Raw genomic sequence first — 13,519 nt, forward strand, 5'->3', positions numbered from 1 at the left:
ACCAAATTATTTATCAATATAAATATATTCATAAGTATGCTATTGATTTTAAACTACATTAACTAACCTATATTATTTAACCTATAATATTAACCTAATATTAAAATATTTCACTATTTTTCATTTTATTTCATTTTCAATATTTATTTCAATTTCAGTTAAGGTTTAATTAGTTTTAAGAGTGGGTTTGCGATTTTTTTGTTTGGGTTCGTTTTCTTCCAAAGCTCTAATATTTATTTTTATTTCGGTTTTTGGTGTTTTTTTCACACCTAGTTTTTTCTTAGTTTTAGTTAGCGATACTAACCTTGTTGGAAACACCTGTAAATCAATAGTTTTGTTGAAAAGGGACTGATAATTGATGATATATAAAGACCCACAAGCACGCTATCCAAACCAACACTTAGGAATGGCGTATTCGCTGCTTTTGGATCTCCTGGGCAACCGTGCCTTGGGGAGCCGGGGAGAGAGACCGGGACCGGGAGCCCTGGCGCCGGTTATGTTAGTGAAGAGGGACTGTTCTTGTTTATGCATGTGTCGCGAATCCCAATTAATCGCACAGAAGACAACGGACCGACATTCAAAACAAACATGAATTAAGGTCTGGAATCAACATCCAGTAGGAATCGCTGGTCAGCAGGGGAGGAAAGAAGGTGGATGTCTTTTGAGATTTAACGGAGGTGTTCTTTAATGTAAATATTCCATTGGAAACCATGGATAATCCGAAATAATGTATATATTTAAACAGGTATGTAATAATCAGCAGGGGATTTCCACTAGTTGAACAGAAATATTTGCCACAGACAAAATCAAAATGAAAGAACTGATTCAAACAAACTAACAGCGTATCTGTATTCCCATACAAATCAACAGATGGGACAGATTGTTATATTTTACATATTTTTTTACGTACTTCAAGGAAAACTCATCACAGATGATATTAGTCTTCCTAGCTGATACACTGCACCTTAATGTTGTGAATAATTGCTCAGTTGTGGATGGCACTGAAATGCTTTGAGGATTTAAGGTTGATTTTTAAAAATGTGACTGTATTCGTGTCTGACAATGTATGTAATATATTAAAAGCGCATAAACACTTCATTAAAAGCTTGTTGCCTGAGCCAAAATATTTGACTTGCAACACACACATTGCATTAGCGGGAAGAAAGTTTCAAAACATTGAAACATAGCAAGGTAAAAACATTGTGCACGCTGGAAAATGCACTACACAGAGAATATTAGGAGTATGATTACAGGTTCTGGCTATTTACTTCCCTCTGAACCAAGTAAAAACAGATGGGGCAGCTGGTATTCTGCGACAGAGTACCATGCAAAGTATATTTTTATGTCGGATTTGTGGAGAGGGACGTGAATATCACACCAAACAATGCTGTGCTGACAGAGCTGAAGGCGTTGTTGAGCTATAAGAGACATTGCTCTCATTAATCCCTGAAAATGGCAAGTATTGTCGACATGACCTAATGGTTTGAAAGTTGTGACAGAATTTACAAAACCTGGAAACCGAAGCTTACAAATGAGTATCACACTGGTTCCTTAGGAGCGCTCAGACTAAACACTGGTTCTTTAGGAGAACTCAGACAGAAACATTATCCACCAGTGTGTGCCAAGCATTTAAAGTCGCTGAAATATTCATGTTTTACAACCATGATCAACTCAAAAACAAGCTACTGTGATGTGACCAAATGGCATTGCCATCCCGTGCGAACATTTCTTCATGGAGCGAAATTTCCATTTATATTTCATTTTTGAAATAAATTTCACCGTACCATATGAAGAGACTTCCGACATTTTACATTTGTCCATGTCTGTGTATAGGGGACAGTAAGCCCCTTTAGGGAGGGGAGAGTAAGCCCCTTTAGGGAGGGGACAGTAAGCTCCTTTAGGTAGGGGACAGTAAGACAGTTTAGGGTGGGGACAGTCAGTAGACTAAGGGTTGAAGGATCTGGCAGGAGTGCAGGATTTGATAACAGACTGCAGGTATGTGGATGCTGTTCCTCTTGCTGCAACGTAGGCCAGGAATGGATGTGTGTATTCAATCCAGGCCACCGATAGCTAGTGGAGGGAGAGGAGGGGAGGAGGGGCATGAGCGTTCACTTCTGCTGATTACAGACGAGACGAGAGGCAGCTTTCTGCATTCCACAGGTGCCTGAACCCCATTACCCAGACAACCGGAGCCAGGATGCGGTCTCCAAGGAAACAGGGTATTATATAAACGGACCAAAGCTGACACCGGTTCTTATGCACGCTAACTGTGTTTCAGAATACAATTTTTTTTTATTTTTACAGATTAAAAATAACCAGAAAACCAGACAAAACCACAAACCTGTCTGAACCACAAGGCCAAACTTCTCAATTTATTTGTCATCGGAAACAACAATGAGGATTTTTACAAAAAAAAAAAAAACTTATACAAATACAGGATAAAGGGGTTAAAATGTACAATATCAATATAAACCGTTTCATGGTAGCAGACATTCTTAACCACAATAACTTGTTCAGGACAAAGTTTCAAACCAATCATGCTGAGAACAAGGATGGATGCTCAAGTCGGATACTTAGGTCCAATTAGAAGATTTGACTTCAGAGATTTCTTCTGAACCAGTTGCACATGATGACAAAAGGCCCAGTAGTTCATAACTATAATTGTAGAAAAGGCATGAAATCTATTTTGGGGAAAAATAAAACAAATGCAATTAAAACAATAAGCTGGAATAAACTTTCAAGGTAGCAGTAAGTGCTCCGCACTTGCTCAACAAAGAGGAACAGGATGCAGCACACAATTAAACCGAGGGTCATGAAATACATAAATGAAACATACAAATTTATTTTATAAAAGATTTTGTACCATTATAGGATGCATTTCAGTAATGTGTATAAACTAGGGGTCCCCAGCCTCAAACCTGGGGGTCTGTGTTCGCTGACCTTGTTCCGACCAAAACCGTAATTACTGAAGTATAACCAGCTAGCTTATAATGATATTTAATTGGGCATTTTTACCATCTAATGAGGGGTGACTGACAGTCTAGACAGAACATTATCTCAAGCATATTACCTTACGAAGAACTGGCATTCCCTTGAACTTTTAAAAATCACATCAGTTTTTAAGAACTAATGATTTCACTTTATGTAAGAGGCCATGGAACATTGTTCCTTTTGAAAGAGGGGACATTTTTAACTGAAGCACTAGCACCTCAAAGTCTTAAACGCTGATATTTTTTGACATCGGGTGACAAATGAAACTACCTGCGGGAAGAGAAGGGTCACCCGCTCTGGGTTAAAATCTAATAAAAGTACAAAATTACCGAGGATCTTAAAAAGCCCTTTTTCAATGACATTAACCGATCGATCGAAAGACTGGAAATGAAGCCACCCCCCACGGCAGAGGCGGGGTAGTGGGGGGGGGGGGGAGGGGGGCTAGGATTGTCCGCTCCTGTGCCGGCCCCACCCCACGCTCACTTTAGCCTGAAGGAAGGAGAGAAAAACAAACGAGAAATTAACCGACAAAGAAAATAACTTCACGTATGACGCTGCTCTTCTGAGTGCAAAAATAAACACAAAATAACAAACAGGGACAAATAAAATACACATCCGCTACAGAGGCCATGAGGCTGGAGGGTCCAGAGCAGGTATGGGGGGGGGGGGGGTCCTGGTAGTCCTTCAATACCAATAAAGAACAGTTAGCATTAGCACACAAAAATGAACACTGGTCCAGTGAAGTGGAGCACCAAAGACCGTTCTTTTCGTGCCAAGAAACGCCCTGGTTGAGCAACACCTTTCAGCTGAAAATGCGTCATGCTTATCCGGTGACGCTTGTTGAAAGCATTGTACGCAGAAGTATTTTTTAAAAATGGCTGCCGCGCATCACCCAGGTGGGTGCTACACGCTGGTGGTGGCTGAGGTTCCCACTCATCACTGTAAAGCACTTTGAGTGTTCAGAAAAGTGCTGTATGAATACAATGATTCATTCATTCATTCAGTCAAAAAATCAGGACCAAACCCCTCCCTGATGATGAGGACTGGCTGGGCCGGCTTACCTGGTCTGGTGAAGTGTGGTGAGTAGAGCGCGCGGCCCCCGGCCCTATTTGTGTCTGGAGTTGCGGTCTCTGTCGCGGTCCCTGGCTCGGTCTCTTTCTCTGTCCCTGTCGCGGTCCCGGTTGTGGTCCCGGTTGTGGTCCCTGTCCCGGTCCCTGTCGCGTTCTCGGTCCCGGTCCCGGTCGCGGCTGTGCCGGTGCCCCTTGCTGGGGGAGCGGCTGCGGCGTCTGTGGCGCCTCTCCCGGTCTCTGGACCGCGAGCGAGAGCGCCGCTTCTCCCGCGACGCCGACCGCGAGCGCCGCTTCCTCTCCTCCCGCGAGTGGGACCTGCGGGGCGGAGCGGTTCAGCTGCAGCTCAAAGCCTCCGCCCTTCTGTACCAGCACCACCCGCTCCTGCTGTAACCCTCCGCCCTTCTGTACCAGCACCACCCGCTCCTGGTGTAACCCTCCACCCGCCTGTACCAGCACCACCCGCTCCTGCTGTAACCCTCCACCCGTCTGTACCAGCGCCACCCGTTCCTGCTGTAACCCTCCGCCCTTCTGTACCAGGACCACCCGCTCCTGCTGTAACCCTCCAACCCTCCTGCACCAGCACCACCCGCTCCTGCTGTAACCCTCCAACCCTCCTGCACCAGCACCACCCGCTCCTGCTGTAACCCTCCACCCTTCTGTACCAGCACCACCCGCTCCTGCTGTAACCCTCCACCCGTCTGTACCAGCACCACCCGCTCCTGCTGTAACCCTCCAACCCTCCTGCACCAGCACCACCCGCTCCTGCTGTAACCCTCCACCCTTCTGTACCAGCACCACCCACTCCTGCTATAACCCTCCACCCGTCTGTACCAGCACCACCCGCTCCTGCTGCAACCCTCCTGCACCAGCACCACCCGCTCCTGCTGTAACCCTCCGCCCTTCTGTACCAGCACCACCCGCTCCTGCTGTAACCCTCCACCCGCCTGTACCAGCACCACCCGCTCCTGCTGTAACCCTCCACCCTTCTGTACCAGCACCACCCGCTCCTGCTGTAACCCTCCAACCCTCCTGCACCAGTGCCACCCGCTCCTGCTGTAACCCTCCAACCCTCCTGTACCAGCACCACCCGCTCCTGCTGTAACCCTCCACCCGCCTGTACCAGCACCACCCACTCCTGCTGTAACCCTCCACCCGCCTGTACCAGCACCACCCGCTCCTGCTGTAACCCTCCAACCCTCCTGCACCAGCATCACCCGCTCCTGCTGTAACCCTCCACTACCAGCGCTATAACCCTTCACTACCACTGTGATAACCCTTCACTGCTATAACCCTTCACTACCAGTGCTATAACCCTTCACTACCACTGTGATAACTCTTCACTGTTATAACCCTTCACTACCAGTGCTATAACCCTTCACTACCACTGTGATAACTCTTCACTGTTATAACCCTTCACTACCAGTGCTATAACCCTTCACTACCACTGTGATAACTCTTCACCGTTATAACCCTCCACTACCAGCGCTATAACCCTTCACTACCACTGTGATAACCCTTCACTGCTATAACCCTTCACTACCAGTGCTATAACCCTTCACTACCACTGTGATAACTCTTCACTGTTATAACCCTTCACTACCAGTGCTATAACCCTTCACTACCACTGTGATAACTCTTCACTGTTATAACCCTTCACTACCAGTGCTATAACCCTTCACTACCACTGTGATAACTCTTCACTGTTATAACCCTTCACTACCAGTGCTATAACCCTTCACTACCACTGTGATAACTCTTCACCGTTATAACCCTTCACTACCAGTGCTATAACCCTTCATTACCACTGTGATAACCCTTCACTGCTATAACCCTTCACTACCAGTGCTATAACCCTTCACTACCACTGTGATAACTCTTCACTGTTATAACCCTTCACTACCAGTGCTATAACCCTTCACTACCACTGTGATAACTCTTCACTGTTATAACCTTTCACTACCAGTGCTATAACCCTTCACTACCAGCGCTATAACCCTTCACTACCACTGTGATAACTCTTCACCGTTATAACCCTCCACTACCAGTGCTATAACCCTTCATTACCACTGTGATAACTCTTCACTGTTATAACCCTTCACTACCAGTGCTATAACCCTTCACTACCACTGTGATAACTTCACTGTTATAACCCTTCACTACCAGTGCTATAACCCTTCATTACCACTGTGATAACTCTTCACCGTTATAACCCTTCACTACCAGTGCTATAACCCTTCACTACCACTGTGATAACTCTTCACTGTTATAACCCTTCACTACCAGTGCTATAACCCTTCACTACCACTGTGATAACTCTTCACTGTTATAACCCTTCACTACCAGTGCTATAACCCTTCACTACCACTGTGATAACTCTTCACCGTTATAACCCTTCACTACCAGTGCTATAACCCTTCATTACCACTGTGATAACTCTTCACTGTTATAACCCTTCACTACCAGTGCTATAACCCTTCACTACCACTGTGATAACTCTTCACCGTTATAACCCTCCACTACCAGCGCTATAACCCTTCACTACCACTGTGATAACCCTTCACTGCTATAACCCTTCACTACCAGTGCTATAACCCTTCACTACCACTGTGATAACTCTTCACTGCTATAACCCTTCACTACCAGCGCTATAACCCTTCACTACCACTGTGATAACTCTTCACTGCTATAACCCTTTACTCCTCAGCACTAACCCTTGACTCTGGCACCAGCCTCCCATGCAATTGGTATGGGATGCTGTTATCCAGGTCTGGCACTGTCATTCATAACTCATGCACACACATTCCTTACATACTAAGTCGCCCTGGAAAAGGATGCCTGCAGAATGAATGTAATGCAACAGAAAGTGCGTGCCAGCAAGTCCTCAGAAGCACAGAAACATAGTATTAATCTATGGACTAAAGCTTATGGATATGTAGACAGAAATAGGCACAGGAACAGGCACAGGCAGAGACAGAGACACAATCAGACACAGGCACAATCAGACACAGACACAGACACAATCAGACACAGGCACAGACACAGACACAATCAGACAGACACAGACCCACCTCTTGTCTTCTTTGCTCCGTGATCGTGTCCTGCAAATGAAACACAACGATCAAAATGCAGGATTTGGCTCTAATGCTGCTTACGCCGGATCTGCACACATCGCTCACACAAGCCATGAACCCCCAAAATCCAATACTCCCCCTGTGCAGCGAAGGCTGCACACTGAATGCTAATACAAATATAACTAGTCATTTTTTTATCTATCAGTTTGTTTTTGAACAGATTTATGAGATTTTTTCATGGTCTCTTTCATGGCTACGGTTACCCACCTCTTCTTCATCCTTTCCTCTCTGTCCCTCTCTTCTCTCCTCTTCAGACGTTCCTGATTCCGTTTTTCCTGCTTGTCTGCTACAGTTTTCTGGTTAAACAGAGAAATCATTTTTTTCATTGAAAACACGCACGCACACACACACACATAGGACCGTGCGTACACACACACTCACACAGGCCAAGGCTGTCCCTGTTGCAGAGAGTCTACGGTCTCATCAGCAGGTTAATAAAGGCCCAGGCTGTCCCTGTAGCAGGGGGCCTACAGTCCCATCAGCAGGTTAATAAAGGCCCACGCTGTCCCTGTAGCAGGGGGCCTACAGTCCCATCAGCAGGTTAATAAAAGCCCACGCTGTCCCTGTAGCAGGGGGTCTACAGTCCCATCAGCAGGTTAATTAAGGCCCATGCTGTCCCTGTAGCAGGGGGTCTACAGTCCCATCAGCAGGTTAATTAAGGCCCATGCTGTCCCTGTAGCAGGGGGTCTACAGTCCCATCAGCAGGTTAATTAAGGCCCAGGCTGTCCCTGTAGCAGGGGGTCTACAGTCCCATCAGCAGGTTAATTAAGGCCCACGCTGTCCCTGTAGTACCTTCAGCTGTTCCAGCTTCTCTCGGATCTGGATGAAGCCCAGGTGCAGCTTGCCCCCGAAGTGGTCGGCCAGCCGCTGGTCGTTGTCATGGAGACCCAGGTAGGCGGAGCACACCTCGCACACGCGCAGCTTCTGCTGCTGGAAGCTGGAGGCGGGCATGGAGTTCCTGTACTCGTCCTGAGGATGAGAAACACAAGAACACCTCCTGCATCACAAAAACCGCTGTTCCATCAATTTATACAGGCTATTAACTATACACAGCTCAAAAGATTCAATATGCTGAACTTCCCATGGGAAATCAATGAAGAGTTCATTCAGTTCAGGTTTAAAAACGTAATGGCAGGGTGAGCCTGCAGTATGTTTTAACCACTCCCCCCACCGGGCTCAGCAGCAGGGGGCGGGGCCTCGTACCTCCGCGTCCCTCTTCCTGCCGCGCACTCTCTCCACTTCCTGCAGAACCTTCTGGGCCTCGTCCACGTTGCCCTCGGCGCCCAGCTGCTCCGCCTTGGCCAGCAGCTTCCCCATCTCCTCGTTCAGCTCGTGCACCTTCTCCGCCTGCGGGAGGGGGCGGGTCAGGGAGGGAGGGGTGGGTCAGAGAGGGAGGGGTGGGTTAGAGAGGGAGGGGCGGGTCAGAGAGGGAGGGGCGGGTCAGAGAGGGAGGCCCACGTGCACGCATGTACACTTACATGCTACACGCACACACACACCCACATTCACACATGTGCATGTATACACACACACACACTACATACACACACACTCTCACGCAGACATGCATACATACATACATACACTACACACACAAACTCCTCTGTGCACGACGGGAGCCTGAGAACTTTATTTACCACACCTTCTCAGCCACTTCAGCGCTGATTTCTTCCTGAGTTTCAACCAGGCGCTTCTTGGCCAGCTCTGTTCTTCTGTCGCAGTCCGAAATGAAGGACTCCAAGTGATCCACAGCCTATCAGAGGTAAGGACACACAGCCTATCAGAGCCTATCAGAGGAAAGAACACATTACACTACAAACTGTTTTCCAGGACAATAAAGCAATTTTCTCATTTTCCACAACTGGAAGAGTGCATGAACAAATTCCAGATTCTCCAGGACACACGTTTTGTGAACAAATATATATATATTTTTTAAAAATGAAAACAGGTCCCCATACATATCTGGACGGGTGTGACACAACTGGGTGACCCGCCCAGGTACAGCCTGTGCGTGGGAATCGCTGCAGTGGGTAAGGCTCATTCTCACAGAACAGAGCGCGCTCAGACAGGCCAGCGAGGCCAGCGTCGGAGCACGACAGCGCCGTGGAAACCGGACCGGCGCGATGACTCACGTCCAGCTCGAAGAACAGGTCCCTGTCCTGGGAGGCGATCTCGTAGTCGGCCCGCAGCGCCAGGTCGTGGGTTTTAGGGCAGTCCCCGAGGTCCATGCGCTGAGGCGAAGCACACCGTTACTCACAGAGTTCCCAAAAACACACCGTTACTCAGAGTTCCCAAAAACACACCGTTACTCAGAGTTCCCAAAACACACCGTTACTCACAGAGTTCCCAAAACACACCGTTACTCACAGAGTTCCCAAAAACACACCGTTACTCAGAGTTCCCAAAACACACCGTTACTCACAGAGTTCCCAAAACACACCGTTACTCACAGAGTTCCAAAACACACCGTTACTCACAGAGTTCCAAAAACACACCGTTACTCACAGAGTTCCAAAAACACACCGTTACTCACAGAGTTCCAAAAACACACCGTTACTCAGAGTTCCCAAAACACACCGTTACTCACAGAGTTCCCAAAACACACCGTTACTCACAGAGTTCCAAAAACACACCGTTACTCACAGAGTCCTCAAAACACAAAAGTACACTGCGCATTTTAACATCAATTGGGCAGAAGTAACATTCACACCCTGACAGCGGCCAGAACAATTTCCCCTCGCGGCTCATTCTGAATTTACGCACGCCAAGATGACACAGCAAACGAGTGAGCAAATCGTCCAGATTTCTTGCATTTCCCGGCTACGCGGCTTTCTTGGTGCGGTACCAACACGCGAGGTACCGCTGAAGCTGCTCCCGCTAAAGTTTCCACGCTGAAGCCCGCGGCGGGAACGAAAGGACGTTAGCGAGGCCCCGGGCCTGGAGGACTCACCGTTCCGGACAGGATGTCGTGGGGGCAGCAGCTGAGCAGGTGGCTCCGGCAGACGCGCTCGTCCGAGAACTTCACCCGCTGCCGAGTCTCGTCGCCTGGAAAAAGAGCAGCCGAGAAAAAACGACCGGATTAGCCAGCGGCCCGGGACAACCACTCAAAACAAACCGGGTGGGGGTGGGGGACTGAACCTCTATCGACTGAACCTGGAGCGCCGCTATCGCACTTTACCCCTCTCCTTCCCTCTCTCGCTTTTTACACACATGATGCAGCCTGCACGCAAACGAACGTGGGCAAATGACAGAAACGGCCGCTGGAGATGGAGGCTAGAGGACTCCACTCCAGCCTGATAACTAAGGGGACGCATTAAACACGTCAGCACTCCAACGTTTAAGATGCAAGTTTTATCTGCAAGTTGCAGCTGCCTCCCAAAACAAACCACAGCATTGAAACTTCATTTCAAACACTTGAATATGATGAAAAAATGAATTGTGGGTAGCCCGACAGTGCGCCAAAGCTAAATACTACCGTTGAGCTACATGCCTATCACAGTGAACAACCAATCATCATACATGGCTTACAGCAAAGGACTGTCATCTTTAAAGTGTGTGTGTGGGCTGGTGCAAATCACAGTCGCCAAGGTGACCTTTGTGATGCGTTTACGCCACGTGACGTGATTGACGTTTCAGACACGACACGCAGAGGAGTGAGGGAGAGCAGGGGGCCGGGCCTGTGCTGACGGACAGCCCTGCATCTCCGCACTCTGGACGTCAGCCAATGACGGACGAAGGCGGGCGGTGAGCTGCCACCGCCTCGCCTCCACCTCAGTTCAACCTCGCTCTGCTGGGTATTTCAGGGGCCCCACAAAACAAAAGGAAGAGGCTAAATATTGTTCACTGGTGGGTGGGAACCCTAAAATAAAGGTAACATTGAAGAGGTTTTAGAAACACAGAAAAAAAACAAAACAAAAAAAAAACAACCAAATAAGGTTAGTTGAAACACACTGTGAGCTTCCGCGTATACAGTACCCATCTGCGTCTTCGAAACCTCAGCTGAAGAATTTCAAACCTCTTGCTGAGAAGTTTATTTAAGGAAAAGCTTTCCTCTGCAAACCTGCGGTGAGGAGTCTGGGAGTGACGGGAGTCAGAGTAAAGCGTGTCAAGGTCAAAGGTGGGCTCCTGTCGCTAGGACAATGTGTTACCGCGGAAACACATCAGAAACACACCGTAGCTGAAGTTCTGCAAGTATCCCCATACTCTCCAGCAGTGCTGCAAACACTCCAGCTGTTTCCCAGTTCCTTTTCCCCCTTTTAAATGCATGGGTTTTAATGGGGATTAAAATGGCGGTTCGGAAAAACAGACAGATTGTTTTGATATCCATAACAGCTTTAAAAATGACTTGTAACTCACGGCTCGATGAACACGAGGCCTGTAACTCCCCTGCAGATTGAAGTAGGCTGGCAAAGATACACTGAACCTTTACAAATAAAATAAAGGGCCACAATTGCATGAAACATGGGTATGGGAAGCACTTTCAATTCAACTTAATTACAGTTTCTCACACAGAAAGAATAGCCTGAGGAATGTTAGATGCAGTGGACAAGTTAGCCAGCCAATAATGTGAAGTACGAGTATTAAATCATGTTGATGAATAGCAATTCCCTGTGAAAAGATATGAGGTTAGCGAGCTATCTAGCTAGCTAGCTGGCTAGATGGACAGATGCTCTGCAGTACCCAGAAATCTCCCAAGCTCATGAAACAGAGATGAAACCTGTATTCCACAGCTTTTTGTAGCAACAATAAAGCAACTAAAATGTTCAACAGCAAAAGTATTATTATCATTAGTAGTATTAGTAGTAGTATGTACTGCCTTCCTGTATTATATTCCCGTGTCAAATTTAACTACTTCAAATATGGTCCTGGATAGATTTTTTAATTTATTTTTTTACAGCAAAACTTGCACGATTAGGTGTTAAACATTTATTAATTAAACATATTAACCAAACTCAGGCATGGCTGACACAAATTTGCTTTGTTTTCATGGTTAGTTCAATTGTAGTTTCAAAGATCCACGCTTGGGCTTGATAACTTGCGCCCTGGCGCCCAGACAACCGGAAGTTTCACTTCACGCAAAGCCAGGTCGCTAACGTAATAGTTACAAAAAAGACAAAATATCGTTCTAAACCCTGACGTGCACAACCGGACACATGTAAACAAAAAAAGCAAAATACTATTTAGCTAAGCAGCCCGTTATGCGAGAGGCACCTCGCATTGGTCTGAATTTCAGGACACAAACAAAAGCTCACTTAGCGAAGGTTAGCCAACTGCTACGCTTACGCTAACGTTGCCCCTCGTTTAAGAAGGCCAGAATTAAGACGATCAGGCAGGCCTACAACCACATCTTAATTTACCGCTTTGATCAAAGACAGTAACGAGACTACATCAATTCATATAGCGAGCAAGCTAGTGCGAAATCTAAACCTTCCTAGCTAGCCAAACGCTAGAAGTAGTACTGTATCTGATACAACTACTCACCATCCCTCGCAGTCCCCATTAACTGATCGAGCAGTGCTCTCATTTGAGCCTGGGCCGACATTGCGCACACTTAACTATAGCAACTTTGGGTAATGTAGTATACAACATGCAAAAGTACTTGCACTTCTTCGACTATAACCAATTTTAAGTTTTAATTATCCGTTCGCCTCTAACACCGGAAGTCTCCTCCACCTCCGTCCCATACGGATTATGGGAAAATTCTTCTTCTTCTTTGATTTTTTTGTGTGATCGCAAACCAACGTTTATACTCCCACCTACTGTAGAGTGTGTGGTACAACGTCATTTCACTTAAATTGTTCTTGTCTAAATCATGTCTAAATTAAATTCTATTCAGTAACCTAGTACCCCTAAGAAAACAAAAAAAAGTCGCTTACTGACCTCCCAAATCCCATCTCCCACCCTAATATCCCTCTGAAGTCCCATCCCTGTCCAAGCTTTGATTCAACCTTTTCCTCTCAGTCTTATATTTTGTACAAAGCGAAAATACATGTTCAGCATTTTATTTGACATTGCATTCCACACACTTATATGAATTACATTTACCCATCAAAAGTAGGGTTGAGCCCTGTATCAACAAAAAACCTCAATAACACTACCTCTTCTCTTCTGCACTTCCCTTTAAACTGCTTCACATTAATTGATTTCTGTTCGTTGTAGTATCTCCATCCTTTACTTTCATTATCCCATTTACTTTGCAATGTAATATTCAATTTTCTCGTGAATGCTGGGCCCTCTTTGAAATTTTATCAGCACTGTCATTCCCATCTACACTAAAATGTGCTGGGACCCAACTAAAATGTATATTGATGCCTAATCAATGTATTC

At 46.6% G+C, this 13,519-nt stretch overlaps 1 protein-coding gene across 2 annotated transcripts; it reads right to left on the bottom strand.

Moving 5' to 3' along the window:
- Nucleotides 1–2,341: 2,341 nt before the first annotated feature.
- Nucleotides 2,342–12,896, bottom strand: LOC118216975 (putative RNA-binding protein Luc7-like 1). Of its 2 annotated transcripts, XM_035398669.1 has the most exons (11): nt 12,674–12,895; nt 11,549–11,615; nt 10,143–10,237; nt 9,325–9,423; nt 8,835–8,945; nt 8,396–8,539; nt 7,985–8,161; nt 7,400–7,488; nt 7,130–7,159; nt 4,053–4,376; nt 2,342–3,480 (listed from the first exon to the last, which is right to left on the bottom strand). In XM_035398669.1, the coding sequence occupies exons 1-10, from the start codon at nt 12,674–12,676 to the stop codon at nt 4,097–4,099; spliced, it is 1,095 nt and encodes a 364-aa protein (XP_035254560.1). In that variant the 5' UTR covers nt 12,677–12,895; the 3' UTR covers nt 2,342–3,480; nt 4,053–4,096. The 2 variants fall into 2 exon arrangements, with proteins under 2 accessions (XP_035254560.1, XP_035254561.1); XM_035398670.1 differs by lacking the exon at nt 11,549–11,615 and having other exon boundaries at nt 12,674–12,896.
- Between the last annotated feature and the right edge of the window lie 623 nt (nt 12,897–13,519).

The sequence above is a fragment of the Anguilla anguilla genome, chromosome 17 (assembly GCF_013347855.1).
Source record: "Anguilla anguilla isolate fAngAng1 chromosome 17, fAngAng1.pri, whole genome shotgun sequence".
In the NCBI taxonomy this organism is placed as follows: Eukaryota; Metazoa; Chordata; class Actinopteri; order Anguilliformes; family Anguillidae; genus Anguilla; species Anguilla anguilla.